At 40.6% G+C, this 25,764-nt stretch overlaps 1 protein-coding gene across 1 annotated transcript in view; it reads right to left on the bottom strand.

The window, feature by feature from the left end:
- Nucleotides 1-7,375: 7,375 nt before the first annotated feature.
- The window catches only part of LOC134439284 (NLR family CARD domain-containing protein 3-like), a 39,203-nt gene continuing 20,814 nt past the window's right edge, over nucleotides 7,376-25,764 (bottom strand). Inside the window, exons 6-8 of the mRNA XM_063189187.1 lie at nucleotides 10,381-10,551; nucleotides 10,074-10,244; nucleotides 7,376-7,412 (exon numbers count right to left, since the gene is read on the bottom strand). Of these exons, the coding sequence (XP_063045257.1) occupies nucleotides 7,376-7,412; nucleotides 10,074-10,244; nucleotides 10,381-10,551 (379 nt within the window). The remainder of the gene's footprint in view (nucleotides 7,413-10,073; nucleotides 10,245-10,380; nucleotides 10,552-25,764) is intronic.

Below are 25,764 nucleotides of genomic sequence, written 5' to 3'. Positions count from 1 at the left end.
GATCCTTGAACATAAAAACTCAACCTGCTGGCCCCATTTTAGGTCAGAGTCAAATAAAATACCTAGGTATTTGAATGTGGCTACTTGTTCCACCCCCTCCCCATTCAATGTCACCACAGTATGATTTCCTATGGATTTTGGGTCAAAGATTATTTCTTTTGTTTTAGTCGCATTTAAGACCAGTTTATTAGAGTCACACCACCTCACCACCCTGTCTATTTCTTCCTGATAGCCAGAGATATCAGAGTCCTGCATTAAAAGGCTCAGAATTGCTGTGTCGTCTGAGAACTTAATTATAAAATTATTTTGATGGTAATTTCTACATTCGTTAGTGTACAAAGTGAACAATAACGGGGAACTTACACAGCCTTGTGGGACTCCAATATTGATAGACAAAGAGTCTGATAGTGTGGAGTTAAGCCTTAGGCTACTTGCTGTGTCCTCCTAGTAAGGAAGGCCTCATACCATTTAATCATTGCTGGGTTCACCTCCATTCGTTTTAATGTGTCTAACAAAAAAGTTGGTATAATGGTATTAAAAGCAGAACTAAAATCCATAAAAAGCAATCTGGCATAGGCCTTGCTGTTTTCCAAGTGCTTCAGAATAAGATGGGATGTCGTGCATAAAGCGTCCCCAGTACTTCTCCTATCTTTGTATGCGAATTGGTAGGGATCAAGTAGATTTTGGACTTGTGGTCTTAATTTACTCAGCATTACACGTTCAAAGGATTTCATTATTACTGAAGTTAGCGCTACTGGTCTAAAATCATTGTTTTCTCTTGGGCAGGGTTTTTTAGGAACAGGAATTATTATAGATCTTTTCCACTCAGTGGGTATGGTGTGTGTATCAACAGAGAGCTGAAACACCGGGCACCAGGCTGCCGAAAGTTCCCAAGCAAAATTGTGTAAAATTAGTGGGGGTATCCTGTCTGGTCCACTAGCTTTCCTAATGTGCAAGGCCTTAAAAGCTTTTATTACAGAAGGTGTGTCTATGACAATTCTATCATCAACACCACAGACCACGTTTACTGGCAGGCCCCCGTTCCCCCCAGTGTCAAATCTTTTATAAAAAAATATATTAACAAGTCTGACAAAAATCTTAAACAAGAAAATTATACATTCCTGAGTCAATGTTAAACACATTTGAATATACACTCATTTCATGAACAAACATTAAAATTCACAAAGACACAGTAGGATCGTCTCCCAGCATGTTTGATATGGCCTCTTCTATACAAATCAGGCAACTACAGCGTTCGTATTACACTTGTATTCAACACACGTACACATAAATTACAGCCGGCTCAGGGAGTGACTACATGTCTTTAGTTCAGTTTAGTTTGAATAAGTGCTAGTTTATTATGACAGGTCCCATGTACAATGTTCATTAGTTAGAAAGTAAATAGATATTCACACCACCCTAACCTCTCCCTACACCTTCCTCCATGGATGAAGTGCCCTTGATCAAGGCACCTAACCCCAAAACATTGCTCCAAGGGGCTGTAACCAATACCCTGAAAATGAATAACTGTATTTTGCTTTGGATAAAAAGCATCAGTTTAGTGTAATGTAATGTAAAAATGTAAATAAAATAGCTAAAATTTCAACTCAATCTGCAGTCCCAAACCGCATATAATAAATGTACAAACTGATATGAAATCGTAGATTATTGACACACATTGACATAGAGTATGTACACAGTATGAACACAATGTTATTGAGGTGTTTTCTCAAACTGTACAACTATTACATGTGCCTCCCTGTCTGGAAGAAGCTGCTTCAGGTGTGTGTAGCTGGGGAGGTATCCATGTGTGTGTGTATCTGGGGAGGGGTCCGTGTGTGTGTGTGTGTGTGTGTGTGTGTAGCTGGGGAGGGGTCCGTGTGTGTGTGTGAAGCTGGGAAGGTCTCCTTGTGTGTGTGTGTAGCTGGGGAGGTATCCATGTGTGTTTGTAGCTGGGGAGGTGTTCATGTGTGTGGGTAGCTGGGGAGGTATCCATGTGTGTGAAGCTGGGAAGGTCTCCTTGTGTCTGTGCTGGTTCCTCATTAACCTCTGTATGTAGGAACCCATGCAGATCAGGGTCATGGCTCACACACTTCTACATTAGTCTTCAATGTTGGGGGGAAATCCACACGAGGCAGGGGGAAACTAGATATGTATATTAACATCCCTGCCACCTGTAAGATACAACACATAATTACCCATTTCATCAATTTCTCTGTCATATAGCAAGTGTCCCTTCCACACACAGTTAACACAGCTAGCTCCTATTAGCATGTCACACTGTCAAGTAAAAGACTGAAGGAAGCATGTGAACAAAGTGTGTGTGTGTGTGTGTGTGTGTGTGTGTGTGTGTGTGTGTGTGTGTGTGTGTGTGTGTGTGTGTGTATGTGTGTGTGTGTGTGTGTGTGTGTGTGTGTGTGTGTGTGTGTGTGTGTGTGTGTGTGTGTGTGTGTGTGTGTGTGTGTGTGTGTTTTGGGGCTGGCTGTCTCTCCCCTCACTCCATATGGAGTCAGGGGATCAGAGGGGTGTAGAGATAGACACTGCAATATCTATTTAGGAAATCATTCAGGGAAGTCATTCATTTTACATAATATGTTTCCTTCCACCAAATCCCCAATATGTTGGTCGACACTAGGGGTGTAAATCACAGCCTTCATGGCGATTTGATTCAAAATGGTTTACTTTTTCTCTCAAGGCCAACAATTCAATTACTTTTGATACTGAAGAATGCTCCATGATTCGATTCAATTCAAATCAAAGGTTCATATTGTTATACCTTACAGGCTTGGCTTATTTGTGAAATGTTAAATAACATGTAAAAGCTGAAATATCTGCATGCATTTTATTTAGGGGCATCTTTATTATGGTCTGTATTATTATCACTGCATGAGCAAAATAAAATGCCTCAGAAAATGAGTGCAATAATAACAGAAATCAATTAATCAATTAATAACGATTAACTGATTCTCTTGTGGATGAATCGATTAATTGAATCGCCGGTTGTAGGATCAATGCATCGATTCAAACACATTATTATTCACACCCCTAGTCATCACTAGGAGATCGATGCATCGATCCTACGGTTGACGACCGTATCTTAGGGCATTCTTAAGTATTGAAAATAATCGAATTGCTGTCCCCTGCCCAATACCCTAGCTCAGTGGTTCTTAATCTGGGGTTCGGGCAACCCCTGGGGGTGCGCCAGAGATTTCAGGGGGTGTGCAGAATTCTGTTATCGTTGAGGATACAACCAAAATTCTGCTAGCAAACATAATAATTAGGCAAAATCAAGACCGAATTAAAACACGTCTTGATCCCTGTGTTAAGTGATTAAGGTATTGATTAATGTCTCAAGCAAGAATCATTGTAATTAATCGCTTAAATAAGCTGTTAGTGTATATACACGTGTAGACGTTTGGGATGGGGGTGCCGCCTTGTCTTGGGCACAGGTAAAGGGGTGCGTTAAGAAAAAAGGTTAAGAACCACTGCCCTAGCTGTTAATTTTGCAACACAATAGAAGTGGAAAAGCAATTGGAAGACAAATTTAATTGAATCACGTCGTATTGTGGGGCACTCTTAATTGAAAATAATAAAGTCACTGTCCCCTGCCCAATGCCCTTGCTGGAGTCTTAAAGGGTTAATTGCCCAATGCCATTGCTGGAGTCTTAAAGGGTTAATTGTGCAACATAATGAAATAGTATAGTATTGTGGGGGCATTTTTAATTGAAAATAATTGAATCGTTGCCTTACTGGGCAAATACACCAGCCGCGACATGAGCGAGGCCGAGCGACAAGTAAATGACTTTGTATTTAGTTGCGCAACAAAAGCGATTCTGAAGACTAGAGGATATTTGCGCGACGAGAGTGACAGTTTGTAGTTGAACACCTGGGAATATTATATAAATGAGGTATGACACGGTTCGGCGACAAGCCGCCACAACCAATAACTGTATAGAGGTCAGTAACCATAGCCAATGGGAATGTTGGAATGCTTGCATTCTGCTTTTACGGACATACTAGTCGCTTCAATCGCTCGTATCGCTCTTGCTGCACAAAAGCGATTCTCTGTCGCTTGAATCTTGTCGCGGCCATTCTATTCGCCCGGTTAGCGAATTGTATCGTCATGGAGACTGTGATTTACACCCCTAGTATAAAGCCACATTTGATATTTGCATTTTTAAACGATTCCATGAATCTCCTATTGGTCCACCTCTACTCACTATTTACCATAATTTCTGCAGTTTAAATTCTGGGTTCCCCTGAAGAGCAGAGAGAGGCTCAACATCTGACTCCTGCAGAGTATTGCCTGTTATCTTCAGCTCTCTGAGACTTGAGCCTGACTCGTTAAGTGCTGAAGCCAGAGAAGAACAGCTTTTCTCTGTCAGTTTACACCGCCAAAGCCTGGGGAAACATCATGATACATCTCAAACTAGGGCTCTAAATTAACCTTTTCCACCACCAGCCAATTTGGCTGGTAGATATTTTTTCTTACCAGCCAAATAGAAGTTCAACTACCCATTTTTTTTTATCTCGCCAAAATAAACTATGTGTTATGTTTTTTAAAAATTATTTTATTCAACTATTTCCACAACACACAGAAATAATATACATACTAATAGGCCTTTACATACTATAAAACTTTACAAATATTTTTAAACTTCTGTTTAATTTTTCTTACTCAATCCATTTCATTAGTTTTTCTTTCATTTCCACTGAAAACAGTGAATCACACCACATAAGCCAGACCTTTAACATAGCACTAACCAAACACATAGGCTACAGCCATCACCACAAACCGTCACAGCCCCTAACACCCTCACTCAAACCTCACATACTGTAAGCCTACAGTATAAACCTAAACCTCACACAAACACAGCCTTCAGCACACAGCCAAATACCATGGACCATGCACAGAAGAGAGGGGAGCGGAGGAGAAGAGACGAATGGAGAGAACACGAACACACACACACGTGCGCGCGCAAACACACACGCTGTGCAATAAAGTGTATGATGTCTTATGTGTTTATGATCAGTAGTAGCCTGCTAGACACCTTAATTTCCTCCAGGAACTCAGCTCATACCATGCGCAACAAAATGACAAGTAGCAATTACGCCATGTCACAAAACTGTTCGCTTTCTTTGTTACTTCCATAGTCGGTAGTTTTTTTGTTATAGTTTTTTTTTTCACGAACTCGCTCGTCCATGCAAGGTCTGCCCTCCTTTTCCGATGGTGTGGGCCTCCGAATCAGCAACTATATTCAATTGTGCCAGGACTAAGAAAATGTCAGACGACTTCTGACTGACAGCTACGCTCATAAACTGACATGCAGAGATCTTATCTGTCCTTCTCGTATTCACTCCACCACCACTCCATTTGAACGTCTCTGTTGCTATTACTAGCATTCACCGACACAGAACCTTGCTGTTACTACCACGGCATTCTTTATCACCCGTACAAAACCTACAAAACAGAAGTAACCCGTGCTTGTCATGTTATTGAAACTGAATTCAGCGTGAGCGTGAGCCGCGAGCCGCTGTCAGAATATCTCTGCTCTTCAAACAAGCAGTGGCTCTGGTGCGCACGGTGAAGCAGGCAGCCAATAGGCGTAAGTGTGATTAAATGACTAACCAATGGCTGTAGGCTACATCATGTCAGGTGTCCATGGGTAATGTAGGAAATCTTGCCGTCATTGTGTTCATTATAGAAGCAGCGGTTTCGGCGTTCATATAGCCAAATTGGCGTGTAGATCATTTGCTCTACTAGCCAAAATGAAAATTCACCCGCATTTGGCAGGTTGGCGGGTGTTAATTTAGACCCCTGATCTCAAAATACTGACACTGTCAGAACACACAGAGAAACATACAAAGACGCGCATACACACGCCCGAGACAGGAGACACCTGCACAGAAGCTCATCAATTCTCTGACTGACTAACAGGTGTCTCAATTCCAAAACACAGCACCAACCACATACACGTTGCGTTCCTCTATGGCAGGGGTGTCATACCGCATCCGGCCCGCCAGAGGGTTCCATCCAGCCCGGATGTAAAAAAAAAAAAAATTTTTTTTAAAGTTTTTTTTATTTTATTTTTATGAAATAACCGAAATGCGCAATTACGCCCCTCGGGGCAAAATCGAGACCTGCATGACATTAACCCAATGGTCCCTCTGTTATACTGTATATATGTAGTAAAGTGCACATCACACTTCTATTATAAATGGTGAATTTGTACTGTAACAGGCATTTGATAAAGCTCATATATTATAGACCTCATATATAGAGATAAAATGTTAATACTTCTTATTTGTATTGGTATTGGTTGTAATTAAATAATAAATATAATTGGATTTGTATTGGTTCCTATTAAGCTGAAACTGGAAACGGGATGTTAGAATGCGTGAAAATGCAGGAAATTACATCTAAGAAATACAAAATTTTCTGGGGGAAAACCCCCAAACCCCCTGCCAAAATGAACTGTCCCATATTTAATTAATTGACAGTTGGCAATGAATGAATGAAGTCAAGGAAATTTTGCATAGGATTATCAGTATTGCATTGCTTTCTACATATTCAACACACTTAAAACGTGATAGTACTGAACACTAATCCTCAGCTTTAAGATTTTTTTTGCTATGTTACTAATGGGGACCGCTTGAGGTCCACATGGGTTGTATGCAGCCCCCGGACCAAAATGAGTTTGACACCCCTGCCCTATGGCCATGTCCAACTCTGTTCTTAAAATCACCTTTAACCTTAAGGCAAATAAAAAAAAAAAAAAAAGTTACATATATTCCGCCTTGAAACTTGTTAGGGTCTGCTAGTGAACACCCCTTACCACTTTGTGAGCTGTAGACTTGGGAGAACAAATGTTTAAGGTGGCTTTTAAGAACAGAGTTGGACATGCCTATAGATGTTCATTATAAAGCCAATTGAAACTAAATACAAATGAGACAAATAACAGAGACTGCAGCAAACATGAAAAAAAAAATTGAGGGGGACTCTAAATCATTGCAGACCACTCAGAAAAGGGGTTTAATGTTCAAAATAGTGACGTTGTGCTTTAACAAAAGCTTGATCAGCTGATCTCCAACAAAAACATTTATTTGTATGTTTCTCGCCAAAACTTGGCAAAAAGATGACTTAGTGGCAACATTTATTTGAATACATGGCAATGAAGGTCCAAGCAGACCATAAATCACTTAGGGATAAGAGGAATTTGCTAGATTTTTTAAACAAAAACATTGTTGACATTAGGGAAGGCATAGTAACCTTCCCATCTTGTGGCATCCCAAGGGGATGTGCAAATCCTCCCAGGAAACCATAGGTTTCCAACACTTAAGTCCCATCACCAAGGGTGATTATAGCATCTTATCTTTAGGGGTGCTTGGCCTCCCGCTGCTGACAGCGGTACCTGACATTAATGGCAAACGTTCCACGTCTAATTCAGATTTGACATTTTGTTTAACCCTCTAATGCTTACCATGGCTATGAGGCAACACATTACATTTTGTCTCCTAGACTGGCTCTTTAAAAAATATGTCAATTTGTTATTTTCAAAATCTGCTACCTGAGACATCTCTGGCCATTCAAATGATGATTTGAAGTGGATGTAGGCTTTTGTGTAAGGGTGGGACAGCCCTCTCTGGGAGTCAGGCCGCATTAAACACATGCCCACCAATTGGTAAAATTGTATTTACTTTTTAACATGTTTAAATTGAATAACTTAATACCAAAAATATGTGCATGTGCAGAAATATACAGTGAAGCTTTTTTGATTGTTTAAATACTTATTTTGATTATATTTATATGTTAAAACTTTATATTTTTTGCGTTGCCTCAAGTCAACACTGTCCAGTTAGGCCAATTTTTTTCAGCCATATAATGCATTTGAATTTGTATAGGGAATTGTATGATCTGTCAATGTTTTTACTTACAATCTTGTATACAGTCAGGAGATGGATATTAATTCACATTAATGAATTAAATAAGTTTGGAATACATTTAGCCAGTTAACCCTCTGGTTGTGTTACAGTCAAAAATTACCGTTTTGAAACTTCATTCTTAAATAACTCTATTTTTCATCATACAGAAATGACACTTCATGATATCCTCCAGCAACCAATTGAAATGGTCAAAATGCACTTGTTAGCACTTTTTTATTTTTATTTTCGAAACATGCAATAAAAGGACACTATTGCATTGGCATCCAAGGTGTGCGAGTTCCCCTTACTTGCTCTTATAGTTTACCTATTGGAACCTACGCACCCACCCGGCATCAAGAGAAAAGGCGCGATACCTCCTTTTGAAAGAGCAATCTTTTATTTCATCTCATTATTTTTTTGTGTTAATATTGTTAATCTACCTGTTAACATACAATTGTGTGTTGTCGTTGTTGTTGTTGTTGTTGTTGTTATAATTATTATTATTACTACAGAATCCATTTTTTAAAAGAATATATGAAACAAATATTCATCTATTATTCACATTAACTATTTTGCCTATTTCTAAAACATCAATCCAACTTTAAATATTTTTTCCGGCATAACTTGTTGAAACGGCATCATAAAACTGTGCCTTTGGTGCGACACTATTTACAGGGCCGTGACGTCATAAGGTTGACACCCTCTTTTCGCTAGTATGGCTGGCTGCGGAAATATCATACATTTGAAGGACCCGTATCTCATTAAGGAACCAACATTCTTTGCCTTGCTTTGCCTTGACGCAGTGACGACTCAAAATTCACAGGAGAGGTTGCGTGTGAAAGGTGTTAAATGACAAATGGATGGTATTTTTTGCTATAATTACACGATTACTCGAAATATGCAGCATCACAAAAACATCAACATGTCGACAGAACACACCTAACATTACGTGAAAAAAAAACGTTGATTTTAAGCAACACACATCTGCTCTCTGTGATTGTGCACCTCCCGTAGCCTATGCCATGGGTAATGAAATAAAAGTTACCATTTAGCCCACAGCACAGGTCCAGGATCGGCAAAACAGCCATCATCGCTCGTACTGCACGCTGATAATTATTACAGTAAGATTATAATCGTTCAAATGGCACAACAGTGTAGGCTACACTTGTGGTAAACTGGAAAATGTTTAGTATATTTGCCTGTTTCACATGGAATGTGGCTGCTGCGCTCTCTTTGACATGTTGAAACCTAGCGAAATGGCACTTTCAGCTACTTTAAAAACGTTTGATGAGGTAGCAGCATGGTTTTAATGTTATGTTAATGGATAGTTCCGGTGTAAAATGAAAGTTTCACCATCGATTTCCCATGCCCCAAAATGCATCTAATGATGAGCCATTCCGAGAAATGCAGCGCCGTTATGGAGTTAGCTTATTTTAAGCTTTTTGCCGAATAACACAGTCAATGCATCACGGCGGGGCCAATTTGTAGGCCTAAATATTATTTTCTGATGTTTCCCCGCTATAAACAACTTCAAAGACGCTACACACTTCATCACAAAGGTCTCGTCAATCAAACAGAGGCACAGAGAAGATCATCGGACCACACAGTCTTTCACTGGCCAGTGTTGGCCCCGCCGTGATGCATTGGCTGCGTTATTTGCCAAAAAGCTTAAAATAAGCTAACTCCATAACGACGCAGCATTTCCGTCCCATGCACTTAGGGATCCATGACAATGTGGTAATAATATGAACTGCAAATTAGAAATTGATGCAATTAATAACTTTAAACACGTAGTTGTGCAGCCTTGTACGGTTAGTTGAATTGATAATTTGAGATGAAGCCAACTTTTTTTACGGTGCACACCCCTGCTTGGAGATTCCCTCAGTCAAAGACTGAAACTTCTCTTTCAGAAAGGTTTTATGTAACTGTACCTGTAACTCAAAGGGAATGTAGTTGTTAAACATTTATGTAGTTGAATTGATTGTTTAAATATGAAATACTGATGCAAAGTCCTTTACACAACTCTCTCTCTCTCTCTCTCTCTCTCTCTCTCTCTCTCTCTCTCTCTCTCTCTCTCTCTCTCTCTCTCTCTCTCTCTCTCACACACTGCAGAACCAAAGAGATGTTACGGATGATGCCGCTACACTCACCTCAATATCTCCAGATGACAGAGTGTATGTTTTAATGCAGCACTGATAAGTGTCACTCCTGAGTCCCGCAGTTTATTGGCTCGCAGATCCAGCTGTCTGAGACTTGCGTCTGAGCTGAGGGCTGAAGCCAGAGAGGAACAGCTTTTCTTTGTCAGCTTACAGTCACGCAACCTGAGGAAACATCATGATACATCTCAACATACTGACACTGTTACAGCACACGCACACAGATGCGCACACACACACACACACACACACACGTAGTTCATGAACAAGGACATATTACGGATGCTGCTGCTACACTCACTTCAGTGTCTCCAGTTGACAGAGCAGATTTTTCAATACAGCATTAAGAAGTGCCACTCCAGAGTCCTTCAGATTATTCCATCTCAGGTCCAGATGTCTGAGACTTGAACCTGAGCTGAGGGCTGAAGTCAGAGAGGAACAGCTTTTCTCTGTCAGCTTACAGCGACACAGCCTGGGGGAAACACCATGATACATCTCAACACACTGCCACTGATACCCTCATACACACACACACACACACACACACATGCACACGCACATGTATGCGCACACACACACACACACACACACACACACACACACACACACACACACACACACACACACACACACACACACACACACACACACACACACACACACACACACACACACACACACACAGATCCCTACACGATATCAAAATTTCAGCTCACGGTTACTGTGACCAAAATTACCACGGTTTACAGTATTATTGTGGTACTTTAAAAATATATATTAATGCCCTTAGATCCTATGTTTTTTTCATAACTGAATGGACACATTCATCCAGTATTTAAAGGGACACTGTGCAGGAAATGGTCAAAAAGGGTACTGCAACTATGCTGCTCATTGAAACTGGGCTGCCAATTGCCAAATTTGATCTTTACATGAACGTTGTCTAAGTAATAAACAAATATTTTCTAGTATGGTCCAAGTAGAGTCATTTTTGCAGCTAAAAATGGCTATTTTTGGAAATTCAAAATGGCGGAACATGGAGAAGATCCGCCTTTTCATGTATGAAAAGTGCAATTTTCCCAGTCATAATGAATACTTAGAATTTGATGGTGGTGGTAAGTATTCATGAAAAAGGTAACATTAGGGAATGGGCAGCATGAATTCTGGAAATAAACAACTAAGTGTCCCTTTAAAGGAGAATTCTGGCCAGTTTGGATTCATATCCCATCTTGGGTGGACCGAGGGAAAAGGGTGAAAGGGAAAACCGCGAGAAATTTTCATGCGTGCTGTGCAAAGTTGTTCAATTGCGCTGTTTTCGGTTAAACCCTGGCCCGTCGGGCAGATATTTGACCTGTTTTAAAGCTCCTAGCGTGCATTAACCTATAGAATAATTCTCTATCTGTAACAAATATTCTGGTTCGAAAAAGATAACCATGGCCACCAAACTCTTCAATTGAACCACCCCAAAAGAGGATCCATCTCAAAATATCAAACAGTAATATTACGACAGCGCCTCTCTCTCACTTCTGTACAATAACTGGATGAGCAAATGTGCGTTCCTTCCAGGAGTCATGTGATGCCGTGACGTCACAAAACTGCGTTTAGTGAGAAGTCAATCTGCAAGACAACAACAACACAGTACATGGAAACGCGTGAATTTGTTTCCTGTGGCTCGTCTTTGGTGGACAAAAATAAAATGGATTACTATGAAGTATCACTTTGGCGAAACATTTTGCGGATGTAGTTGGAAGGCGGAAGCTGAGAGAGGTAGGTGCACTTTTGAAAACTACTATTGTATCGTGCCTGTGCTAGCTAATGGAACAGTGAACCACTAGATCAACTTGTATGGGTACACACACCACGGCCAAAGCGTTCAAAAGGGTTTTAATGCACGCTAGGAGCTTTAAAACAGGTCAAATACGTGCCCGACGGGCCAGGCTTTAACCGAAAACAGCACAATTGAACAACTTTGCGCAGCACGCATGAAAATTTCTCGCGGCTTTCCCTTTCATCCTTTTTCCTCGGTCCACCCAAGATGGGATATGAATCCAAACTGGCCGGAATTCTCCTTTAAATCAAACAAACACATCTGGGAACCTCCCTGACAAAAAAATTGGACATCAAGATTTAATAGCCTACCAGATGCACCAGTCTGAGTCAAATGATGGCAGTCTGAGATTAGATGGCTATAAAAACAATCATTCTGTTTCAACAACAGTGTTGGGGGTAACGCGTTTTATGAATTCAATAAACATTAACTAGTTACTTTACAAAATGAGGACTCGTTACTGCGTTACTTTAAGAATTTCCCCAGATAAGAAAGAGTCGGCTTTTCTGCATTTAGACAGATACAGTGAGTCCAATATGTATTTGATCCCTTGCTGATTTCGCCGGTTTGCCCACTAATAAAGACATGATCAGTCTATACATTTATGATAATATGTATTCAAACATGGAGAGACAGAATATCAAAAAGAAATTCCAGAAAATAACTTAAAATAATATATTTTAATTTATTTGTATTTAATTTAGGCAAATAAGTATTTGACCCCTCTAGCTAAAAAAGATAAAGTGCTTTGTGGCAAAGCCCTAGCTGTCTAGCACTGAGGTTAGATGCTTCTTTTAGTTAATGACAATGTTTGTGCATATAGTAGAAAATATTTTTGCCCATTTTTCTTTGCACATTATCCCTAAAACATTAGTAGTTTGTGGCTGTAGCTTGGCAAATGGGAGGTTCCCTCTATAGAATTACTATAGGGTTAATGTTTGGAGACTGTGTAGCCACTACGACTTTAATATGGTTCTTCTTGAGCCAGTCCTTCGTTGTTTTGACTGTATGTTGTGTATTATTGTCATGTTGGGAGATCCAAAAATGGCCACCCTTCAGTGTAGTGGTGAGTCGAAGGACGTTTGCACTCAGGATTGCACATTACATGTCTCCCTCCATCCATTCATTGACGATGTGAAGTTGTCCTGTGCCTTGGCCAGACAAACACCCTCAAACCATAATGATACCACTTTCATGCATGATGGTGAGGAGGGTGTTCTTGGGATCATAGACAGCAGTACTCTTTCTCAAAACACATTGAATTGTGATAATGCCAAACAGCTTGATTTTGGTTTCATCTGACTACAGCACCTCCTTATCATATCCTAAACCAGTCTGATGTCCGTTGGCAAACCTCAAGTGGGACTGCGCAGGTTCCTTCTGAAGTAGAGGTCCCATGTGTGCACTACAGGATTTTAAACCTCTGTGGCATTAAGTGCTACCAGTAGTTTTCTCAGTGATTTTGGTCCCAGTAGCTTTGATATCATTGCCTAGTTCATCCCGTACAGCTCTAGGGTGATTTCTTTCTGTTCTCATGATTATCAAATCCCTACAAAAGGTAAAATCTTGTATAGAACCCCAGACAGGCTGATGGATAGTCATTTTGTATTCCTCACATTTTGGAAGAAATGCATCAACAGCTGGGTCATTAATACCCAGTCTCTTTCTTGTGGATTTGCAGCACATTTAATCTTTGTCCAGGTCTAAAATCGTGTCCCTGATATCATTTGACCACTCTTTGGTCTTTCCCATACTGGTGAGGTTGGAGTGTGACTGATTCACTCATACTATGGACTGATTCTGCTGATTCAATGTGTCTTTTATGCATGTTAGTATGTACAGGTGTCTTTAATTCAGATGACAAGTTGATCGGAAGTGCCCATCTGGTCTGTGGGCCCGGAACTGTAATCAGTTGGCAGGGGATCAAATGGAAATAAATTAATATATATTCTCTTCAGTTAATTTCTGGATTTTCTTTTTGATATTCTGTCTCTCCATATTAGAATAAATATTATCATAACATTTATTGACTGATCATGTCTTTGTTAGTAGGCAAACCAACAAAATCGGCAAGGGATCAAATACATATTGGACTCACTGTATGCGGCTGCTTGTGGATGGATATGTACAGTATATCACGAAAGTGAATACACCCCTCACAGTTTTGCAGATTTTTGAGTATATCTTTTCATAGGAAAGCATTGCAGAAATTTCACTTTGACACAATGATTAGTGACCTTTTAACAACATATTTAACCGCTTACATTTCTTGTTCACTCAGAAAAAAACAAAATACAGCCATTAATGTTTGAACATGTACTCACAAAAGTGAGTACACCCCAGACTAAAATCCGGTAGAGAAGGGGCTGTGTTGGCTCGAATCGTCTCGAAATGAAACGAAATGAAAAGGGATGAAAAGGGAGGTCATCAGTTTCAACCTTTCTTTGCATTGAACTTTTACATTTTGAGTCTGCATCTGGCTTAAATAGATTGGTGTGAGATTTGAATGCAATCCTATGGAGAATATCATGATCTGCTTCAGTAGTCACAGTGCATGTTGACATGCATGTTTCTTTTAGGTGTATTTCAGATTGCCAATGTTGACAGCATTCATGCATCCCCAAACCATGTCAGTCCCACTACCATGCTTGGCTATTGAGAGGATACACCTTTTTTTGTAAAACTCACTTTACCACCACACATGCTTGACACCATCTAAAGCAAATTTGTTTATCTTGGTCTCAAGAGAGATGAACAGACCAAGGATATGGATCACTGGAACCATGTCGTGCGATCTGAAGAGACCAAGATAAACAAATATACTTTAAATGGTGTCAAGCATGTGTGGTGGTAAACAAGTGAGTAAACAGCCATCTTGAAAGTGTTGACCTCCAAACTCGAATCAGTTCATGAACCTACCCTAGAGCATTCACACACCAAATCTGGGACAAATCCATCCACCCGGTCAGAAGTTATGGACCAAACAAAAATTCGGCCATCTTGAATTCAGCCATCTTGAAAGTGTTGACCTCCCAACTCGAAGCAGTTCATGAACCTACCCTAGAGCATTCACACAGCAAATCTGGGAGAAATCCATCCACCTGGTCAGAAGTTATGGACCAAACAAAAATTCGGCCATCTTGAATTCAGCCATCTTGAAAGTGTGGACCTCCCAACTCGAAGCAGTTCATGAACCTGCCCTAGAGCATTCACACACCAAATCTGGGACAAATCCATCCACCCGGTCAGAAGTTATGGACCAAACAAAAATTCGGCCATCTTGAATTCAGCCATCTTGAAAGTGTTGACCTCCAAACTCGAATCAGTTCATGAACCTGCCCTAGAGCATTCACCCAAAAAATCTGGGACAAATCCAAACATCCGTTCAAAAGTTATCGCGTTAACACGAAAGACCTCACGCGGCGGCGGGGACGCGGACGCGGACGCGGCGGCGGACGCGGACGCGGCGGCGGCGCACGCAAAACCATTACATCCCCGACGCTCCGCGTTTCGGGGATATAATAAGGACAGGAATAGCTTACTTAATGATAAGAGCTTGAGATTTGGCACAAATGTCAACTATAATCAATGTTTTGAAAGATGGGCATTGGTTTCAGTAACATCCAAGATGGCCGCCGTTTTCAAGATGGCCACCCTTTCCACGTAAATAAGACCAAGAATACTTCGCTTAACGATATAACCATGAAATCTGGCACAAAAGTTCATTGGAATCCACTCTTCCAAAAAGAGGTGTTGGCCAAAGGGAAATCCAAGATGGCCACCATTGTTCAAGATGGCCACACTTTCCACTTGTAAGTTGTAAGGCCAATGATAGTTCAGTTAAAGACGCACGGATGAAATTTGGAACACATGTTCATTAGAATCCACTCTTTGAAATAAGGACATTGACCACAGGAAAATCCAAGATGGCTGAGATTTTTCAAGATGGCTATCCTCTCAACTAATAATTCCTAATGTTGCCTGCTTTTAAGTACAGTTACTTCCATGGAAAAAAATCTAAAAAGGTCGGTTGTTTTTGACAAAACCTTGACAGATGGGATATAAAAGGACCAGGCAGGTCCTAGAGTTACACTTCACATTTGCAATTTCACTAGGCCTTGCACGTAAGATCAAACCTCTAGCATTCACACTTTCTACACTTAACAAACTCTTCACAACTCTTTGCAATGGTTGCCCTCTCCATTCTTCATCAACCTTCTCCCATCTTCAGTCAGCTGGATTTTTAACTTCTGGCTGGCAAAGACTTGTCTAAACCCACACCCAGCCTGCTTGATTTGTTGCATGTTTAGTGGGATGCATCAGTCCTACTATATTGTTTGAGGAATTTCTTCATATAGTCTTATCTTTCTGGAAAAATGTTAATGTCTTGTATCATCAATACAACCTGCAGTACTGAACCTCCCAATCATAAACACCACTACTTTCTACAGAACCCTAATGTTGTCCTCCTCAATGTTCGGGGAGAGCTGGTTACTGGAGTGGCCTCTGTAAAACTGCCCCAAGTCTGCTATGTGGTTTTATTTTTAAAATTTCATCAGTGGTTTTGAAGACTGAGACCACATCACAACTTGTGAAAGCATTAAAGAACAACATGTCTTTGACCTTCTCTTGGCCATCAGTCCTGTAAAGGTGGTGAATGTCAATCTATCAAAGGCTCTGGATTTGAGCACACATCAGCCACAGCTGCTGAACATGTATGCTTTGCTGAGTGAGGAAAATTGCCATTGGCACAATGACATGGACAAATATTCCCTTTGTAAACGCGGTGTAGTAGCAAGGTCAAAAGGAAATAGCTGTGGGTTTCCTCAACTGGTCAACAAAGAGTTAAAAGAGCAGTCGCTGCAATACACTTGACTTGTCTGAGGGTGATAGGGGATCTTACCGTCCAAAAGGGGCCTAATGGTTACGCGCTGGATAGAAGCACCAAAATCGGTGTAGACCTTCCTTAGGGTGTTCTCTATCATTTCAGAAGCGGCGCCCCAAATTGCAATGTCATTAAGGTAATTTTTATGGGGTAAATCCAAGATGGCTGCCCAAAATGAGCCAATAGTAGTAAGCTGTATGTATGCTGTACTGCCTGGACATAATGATGTTATGGGCCAATCCACCTATTTGTGTGTGATGTATACAAACTGAACTTCGAAAATATGTGCAAAACTTACCATAAAAACAATGTTATATATGTCTTATTTAGATTGAAGAACAGGGAAATCATAAAAATCATGGTCAGAATGAGATGACTCAACAATTGAGTGCTCATTTTTGGGCAATTAGCTATTGAAAGAACATTCATTAAGAGTTTTAAAAACTTACAGTGGGTCATATCTATAACATCCAAAAAAAAAAAAATTGTGGTTAGAACATTTAGGGGAGAAGAGATAAACCCTTGAACTGGGCCACACATAACTGTCCCAATGTTAGCATGCTAGCATTAGCAGGTTCAGACACTCAGTCTGCTCTTCAGATAAAGATGGCAAACAATAATTTTAATCCCACTTACATACGCACACACACACACGAACATGTACATACAGAACACACACGCACGCACGCACGCACGCACACACACACACACACAACTCCCACATTCAATAAAGCTACTCTACTCTACACACAGATGTAGACAGACAGATGTACACATGCACGCACGCGCACACACAGACACACACACAGACACACACAGACACACACACACACACACACACACACACACACACACACACACACACAAGGAGGACGGAAGACATATTGTATCATCTGGTCATTCTTCATCAGTGCCAGAATGCAACCACAAGGAAGCAGATACCAGAGCGTGTCTTCATATAGCAGACGCTAAAGAATGGTTCAAAGTTGATACAGGCAATGTGGTGATTGTTCTTGGGGTGTTTGGACAGCTTCTTGCTCAGCATCCAGACATGAATATTTGGATTGCTTTTGGTATGGGTAAAAACTATAAGGAGTTCCATGAATAGCATTTCCAAGGCCCTTGGGAAAGACAGCTGACAAAAGCGTGCATTTTTGAATGATGCTTCCTTAGGACCCCCTCAACGATTTAAGCCTAGGAGCCCAACTGAGATATTTAATTTTCATATCAATCAAGTCAACAACACATGTACATATCAAGTGTCAGTGACAGCTTGGATGATTTACCTCTATAAGGCCATTACAAAATAAAATGTATGCTGATTAATGTTCAGATATGTATATCTCAGTCCTAAGTGTACAATGGAGTATTTGTGGGTGTGGTCCTTTGTTTAAAACATGTCTGCCTGCCTTCCCTCTCTCACATACTAAAATAGTCTTTCAAAAACTTTAAACAACAGCATGTGGAAATCTTGGCTTTGGAGGACTGTCAAAGTAGCCTAAAAGTCATCAAGACTATACTGTACTCTACTGTATTGCACTGTACTGTACTGTACTGTACTGTACTGTAATGTGATATACCGTACTGTACTCTACTGCACCGTACTGTATGCTACTGTACTGTACTGTACTGTACTGTACTGTACTACACTCTACTGTACTGTACTGTACTGTACCGTATTGTATGCTACTGTACTGTACTGTACTGTACTACACTTTACTATACTGTACCGTATTGTATGCTACTGTACCGTACTGTACTGTACTGTACTGCACCTGCTGTACGCTACTCTACTCTACTGTACTTTATTATACTGCACCGTTCTGTATGCTGCTGTACTGTACTGCACTCCACTGTACTGAACACTGTACAGAACTGAAACATGTAGAGCATTCTGAGGACATGTACAATATGATGCAAAAAGGTGTAGTGGGAATTAGTTATGTTACTGTTACCACTCAAAATCTTGAAGGTTAAAAAAAAGTCTTATGGCATTTTGTTTGGTGGGGTGGGGTATGGTAGACCATCCTTCCTCCCAGACTATTTGTGTGCCTCCCTTGCATATCAAGAAAATGAGTACAGGTAATGATTTACTTTCATAGTATATACCATATGAGAATTGTTGTTTTATATAGATATTTCTCCTATGGGTAAGGGTGGCAAAGACATACTGTACATGTTGTCCATCCGCTGTCAGTTTTGATAGCAATTTAAGTACTCAATGATTACTGAGCTAACTAATACAACTTCTGACACAAGTACTAGGTGAGGACTTGTCTGCAAATTAAAAAAAAAAAATCAATTTACCTCTGTCTTCTTACTCAACATGTACTTAGACATCATTTTCATTTCATTTGGACTGAAGCCATACTGTAGCCTACATGTATATTGAGTAATCTGTAATGCCATTCTAAATGCCTTGAAAAAAAATAGAATTATGTGATCTTATTGGGTTCTTCATACATATGGAAAGGTCCTGTCCTTTCCCCTCTCTCATACAAATAAAATATATCTGTTATGGAAATTAGAGGATGGAGAACCTGCTACCTAGGACATCTTGCACTGACACTATCCCATTCAGATGCTGCTGAGTGAGCATTAGCAGCAGTCTATTCTCACCATAGTTTTAGTGTGGGACATACTCCTTTTAATTCAGACCAAGAATCTTCTCAAATCGATGATAATGTTACATTTGCTATATACTATATTGACATTGTCAGCTAAGTATAATGTCATGTAATAACAATGTAATGCATTACCAACATGACATATTGTATATGACATGGTAGACAATTTTTTTTCGAGGGGCACCCCTTCTAGGATGTCTTCAAATCACTCAAGGAACATGTGTACTGAATTATATGCTTCTATCCAGCGCGTAACGTTTTCTCGGCTTAGAGCCTCTACTATGAGAAAGTTGGCTATTCTGGGGTATGTTGGCATGTATCTGTGGATATGTCCAAGACTAGTTAAAATCCAGAAGATTGCTGAAAACCGGTAAGTCTTCTGGGCAACTGGACCTCCCATTGCAGAGTTGAGAATCTCAGACAGGTGCAAATGCTAGCTTGGTCTAATTTACCCAGCCTTATAAAGTTTAACATGTTCAGTTTAGTCTGTCTGATCCTTCTATAACTGTATATATTTCTGTTAAGATTCTCATAACTTTAAGTGTTTTTTGCCATGTTCAGAAAAAAGTTTGCTATTGCACGAAAAAATTGGACTTTGATTTATACGACCATGCTTTTCGTTTTTCAGGAAGTAATTATAGATACTACAAATCAGTTAACTATGAGGAATGATTGATGGAATGAAGCCATCTTAGAAATAGACAGCCATCTTCCATTTTCCTTTGGCCAGCACCCTGTTACTTAAAGAGTGGATTCTTAAAACATGTTGTGCTTAATGTCATGGTTGCATCATTAAGTCAACTAGGTCATAGAGTATAGGAGTGAAAAGTGTGGCCATCTTGAATAAGAGGCAGCCACTATGGATTTTTTTCCATGGCCAACACACTGTTTTGAAAGAGAGGATTCTAATGAACATTTGTCCCATATTTCATTCTTGTATTATTGAGCTAAGTATTCTTAGCCTTGAAAAATGGCACCCATCTTGAATTTTGTGTTGCCAATGTTTTTTGTGAAAGAGTGCATTCTAATGAATACTTGTGCCTAACCGCATTCTTGCATCATTAACTGAACCATTCTTGGCCTTATTTACAAGTGTAGTGGGTGGCCATCTTGAAAAATAGTGTCCATCTTGGATTTTTACGCCACCAATGCCCTGTGCCAATAGAGTGTATTCTAATGAACATGTGTGCCAATGTTCATGCTTGCATACCAAAGGGAACTATTGATTGCCCTTATTTACAACTGGACATGACAGCCATCCGGTCTGTCCGGACGAGGTCTTGATCCAGCTCTCCAACGGGATCGTCCTGGTTTTATTACAGCTCTAGTGGGTGTGGGCAACTTGAGTGAGACCTTGAGAGAGGGACCAATAGCCAAATGCCACGGTGCATAGGCCTACACCTGCTGAATCGGGGCCTCAGATAATTAGGCCAAAAATACTGAATCAAACAAAGATATCGCAAACCACGCCCACTCAATGCAAAAGCGTGTGCTCAAGTTGGGTCTCCTAAGGGGGCGTTGTCCCCTACTTCTTCTTCTCTTTTTGAGGTGTTTGCGCAAGACGTGCGCTACCGCCATCTACAGCGCTAAGGGGACTTCATTGATTCTCAACCTCAGGACTCCGAAGGTCTCCTAACCGAAGGTCTCCTAATAGTGGGGTCGTAGGCATGTGCAATTTTTCTCAGTCATTTCAAATTGGTGTTAAAGTTTGGTTTTCACTTCCAAGTTGAACTTTAGGGTCTATAGAACTATTTGAGTCCGAGTGTCAAACACACAGATAACAAAATGGCCTGCGGAGGGCGCTCTAAAATATATAAACTGCTATAACTTTTTATTAGTTTAACCAAATTTAACATATGAGGCGTGCATGGATTCAGCATTAAGAGGAGAAACAGATGAGCTAAGTATTTGGTTACCGGATTAAAGACACACTATGTCATAAACACACTTTTAGCCCATGGACAGCAAAATTCAGGGTTTTTGTAAGATAAAGGGTGGAAATGCCCTCCAAGTTGCAATGAAACATCATTTATTGTTACAAGTTATTGTAAATAAAGCCTGGGATATCATTCAACTTGATTTGTTAAGAATATCCCTGAAACACAAAGATACCCAGGATACCTATACGCAAATATGGCTGCATAAAGCCTATGTGATATTTAGGACGCAACTTTGAGTTTATGAATTAAGGATCATGAGTATCAACCTGTTTCAATCAAGCCATATTCCATTCAAACATAAATCACAAAAAAACGTTATATCTGGAAGAAAATAAATCAATAATAATAATAATAACTAGAAATGCACTCAGAGAGTGCAAACCTCCGCCAAGGAAGCTGAATTTGGTTGTAATATTTGTGACATGTCGTGGTGTAATCCATGCATGCCTAGACTATTTATAGGCTAGGCCTACAGTGTTCAGAGAAGTGAACATTCAATTTTTACCAAATTATGTGTCTCTTTTATTAGCTAAGGCTTATGTCACCTCACCTGGTTAGCTTTGGTATTAGTTCACCTGCCATTGTGTGATTGGCAAATGTGATTGGTCATGCCATAGGCTACTTCCTAATTTGGAAAATATTGTATCCCATCGCTATACTGTAGCCTGGTGTCATTGTTCATTCATTGTGTTATCATCAACATTTTGATGATTGGAAGCATTATGCTTTTCATCACATAATTGTTTTGCCACAACATTAAATAGCGCAGCTATTAATATCAATCCATAATAGATGAATGATATGACTACGGGGGCACCTTGGCCTTTGAGAACGATTTGGTATCACTGTCAAACACAAGCTTTGATTAACCTTAAATGTAGTGAACTGGATACCGTTCCCTCCTTGGCGCTGTCTGTTCATCATTGATAGCCAACACTGTTCACCGTTATAGGCTATTTTTTTTCTCCCTCCGTGGGCTACAAACTTCAACAGGCGAGAGAAAGCTGATTTGGTTGACATGGAAAACACTCGGAGAACAATTAACTCCGCGAAAGTTGTGACGATATGCATGCCATTAGCCTACATATTTACATTATGTTTGGGTGCTATTTATTGACTATACGCACCTGGCTTCAGCCATGCAGGCACAGCAAATCCGCGCGCTGCGCATTCTGATTGGCTTTGTGGTGACTGTCGCCACACAACTTTATTTAAACTTTCATGTAGAGAACCAACTGGGTACCTCTCCCTCCTTGGCGCTGTCTGTTCACTGTTAAACACTGTTTGCCGTTGTTAATATCTCCAACCTTCGTAAACTTCAGGGAAACACTCGGAGAGCAATTAGCTCCGCGAACGCTGATTTGGTTGACAGGGCAAACACTCGGAGAACAATAAACTCGGCGACGATATGTGTGCCATATTGTCGGCATATCGGCTATTATATATCATTTGGTGTGCTATTGGCTACGCATTGGCTACGCAGCCATGTAGGCACAGCAAATCCGCGCGTAATACATTCTGGCTGTGTGTGGTCACTGTCCATCAATCCACCTCACAGGCGCGCCCTGTCATTGCTCAATTCACCTCGGCCACCTTGTGGCAGGCCACGAAATAGCAGCGAACGAACAGAGCGACAGAAGGACAGACGGACAGACATGATAACACAGAAATCGGGCGATCACATAACCTCCTGGCGGAGGTAATAATAATAATGACTGCATTTCCGGAGAGACAATGCTATGCTTGCGGCTTATGCACACACACACACACAGAGCTGTTGTGTGTGTGTGTGTGTGTGTGTGTGTGTGTGTGTGTGTGTGTGTGTGTGTGTGTGTGTGTGTGTGTGTGTGTGTGTGTGTGTGTGCACATGCTCGTGCATACATTGGTGTGTGTGAGTGTGTATGTGTTTGAGTTGTATCTCTGTGCATGTGTGTGTGTAAGCTCAGATAGGCGTAGTAGAGGTGTCTGTGTGTGTGTGTGTGTGTGTGTGTGTGTGTGTGTGTGTGTGTGTGTGTGTGTGTGTGTGTGTGTGTGTGTGTGTGTGTGTGTGTGTGTGTGTGTGCGCGAGAGATAGAGAGAGAGAGAGGTGTGTGTGTGTGCGCGTGTGCATGTATGGAGATGCTTCAGGTTCCTTTCAGCAATGGGTGGGTAGGGAGAGGTAAGGGTGGGTTTTGAACCTGCAACCCTCTGACAGACCAACACCCTACCCAGTAGGCCACTGCCACTTACTGTATAGAGTGGCCACAGCAGCATATTAGGCCACGGTTGCCCAGGTGACAGCAGAGGTGCAAAGTTCTACAAGGCTGTGTGTGTGTGTGTGCGTGTGCGTGTGCGTGTGTGTGTTAAGAAGATTCTAACGGTGACAGTTTGGTAATCAATAGCTGAGTAATATGTGCAGCCTTATTTTTACGCTGTCATATCTCCAAATGTTTTGCCAGTTGTCAGATGATATCGAAACACAAATGTCACAACCCTGCTCTTCATGTCAAAGCTGACATCACTTTTCTAGGCCAAATGGTTCAGTCAAAAAATTGACATATTCAGGCATATGCGCTGAGCTGTTCACACATTTTTTTGTAAGTGAATGGGGTCACATCATAGGGATTTTAAAACTGCTCTCTTTGAAACATTTTTAAGAGTTGGCTTATGATCTTCACACAGTTTGTATTCAGAGCCAATACCTCTCTGACAATGCCTTTACCTAGTTGATACCTAGTTAAAAACCCCAGGACAGGTCACCTCTCACTCTAACTGCCACAGTTTGTGACATCATCATCTTGACCATTCTACTATTCATTTCAATGAGGGGGGAAACAGAGAGAAAACTGAGGAAAAACAAGTCTGGTGAACGAATAAAAGGGGGTATGCTAGCGAAAAATACACCACCCTGAGCCCTTTTTGAGCCGTTCGCTTTGGCACTCGAACCGTGTCTCTATCTCGAACGCTGCAACAATTCAAAGCCGCCGTACTAATGAATGGCGATTCCCATATGCCGAGGTGAATGGAAAAATGTAGAATAATAATAAACTGTTGATGAACAATTAGTATGCTTTCCCGCAAGCATACTACATAAACTGTTGGAGAACAATTAGTATGCTTGCTGGGTGCAAGCAGAGGCCTTTGGCAAGCATAATAAATAATACTATAGGACTATTTCACACATGGTAGACACAATCATCTGCTCTGGGAACTGTCTATTTGTTACCAGCGTAGTTGACAGGAATGAAAACCAGCGTATTTGCCAGAAATGCCTGCCGATCTGGTAACAAATTAACAGTTCCCAGATTTGGACTGCACTACCAAAGATGCAGTTGCCAAAGATGTATTCCAACTAGAGGTGAAGTGCAGCTGTACTAGGCCTAGTACTTATACAAATAGACCTGCCAGATCTCGGTGCAAGTGCATGAAGGCAGAGTTAAAGTGCACACGTCTGTGCAAGTGCACATGCAATTTCTAAGACTGACCACTGACTGTTTTTGCATCTGTTCTCTGTCATAGTTATTGTAGAGTGGATTATTTGAATAAATGTTAGCCCTATGGTCTTCTGTTTGCTTTTTGAATGCCGGAAAAAATGATGTTCCCCATAGTATGTATCATCATCATCATCATCATCATTATTGTTATTATTATTGATTTAATTTCTTCCAGATATAAAGTGTTTGAGTTGTGAATAAAATGATGGCTTGATTGAAAAAAAGCTGGTACTCATGATCCTAAATTCATAAACTCAAAGTTGTAAGTTGGGTGCTAAATATCACATAGGCTTTATGCAGCCATATTTGTGTATAGGTATCCTAAGTATCTGTGTGCTTCAGGGATATTCTGAACAAATCAAGTTAAGTGATAACCCAGGCTTTATTTACAATAACTTGTAACAATAAATTATGTTTCATTGCAACTTTGAGGGCATGTCCACCCTTTATCTTAAAAAAGCCTGAATTTAGCTGTCCATGGGCTAAAAGTGTGTTTATTACATAATGTGTCTTTAATCTGGTAACCAAATACTTAGCTCATCTGTTTCTCCTCTTCATGCTGAATCCATACATACCTCATATGTTAAATTTGGTTTAACTAATCAAAGGTTATAGCAGTTTATATATTTTAGAGCGCCCCCCGCAGGCCATTTTGTTATCTGTGTGTTTGACACTCGAACTCAAATTGTTCTATAGACCCTAAAGTTCAACTTGGAAGTGAAAACCAAACTTTAACACCAATTTGAAATGACTGAGCCTATTACGACCCCACTATAAAGGGGCGTTCACCCGACATAAAGTGGATACCGGAAAGGAAACAAAATGACGCTTCTTGGTTACATCCACTTTCTTTGATTAGGCTTTTCTCTCCATTCCACTCATGGGCTACGTCTCAAATGACGCACTTTTGTCAGTGCACAGTGCACACTGTGCAC

The sequence above is a fragment of the Engraulis encrasicolus genome, chromosome 22 (assembly GCF_034702125.1).
Source record: "Engraulis encrasicolus isolate BLACKSEA-1 chromosome 22, IST_EnEncr_1.0, whole genome shotgun sequence".
Classification (NCBI taxonomy): domain Eukaryota; kingdom Metazoa; phylum Chordata; class Actinopteri; order Clupeiformes; family Engraulidae; genus Engraulis; species Engraulis encrasicolus.
The sequence above is the reverse complement of the archived record's forward strand: the minus strand, read 5'-3'. Positions and strand labels throughout refer to the sequence as shown.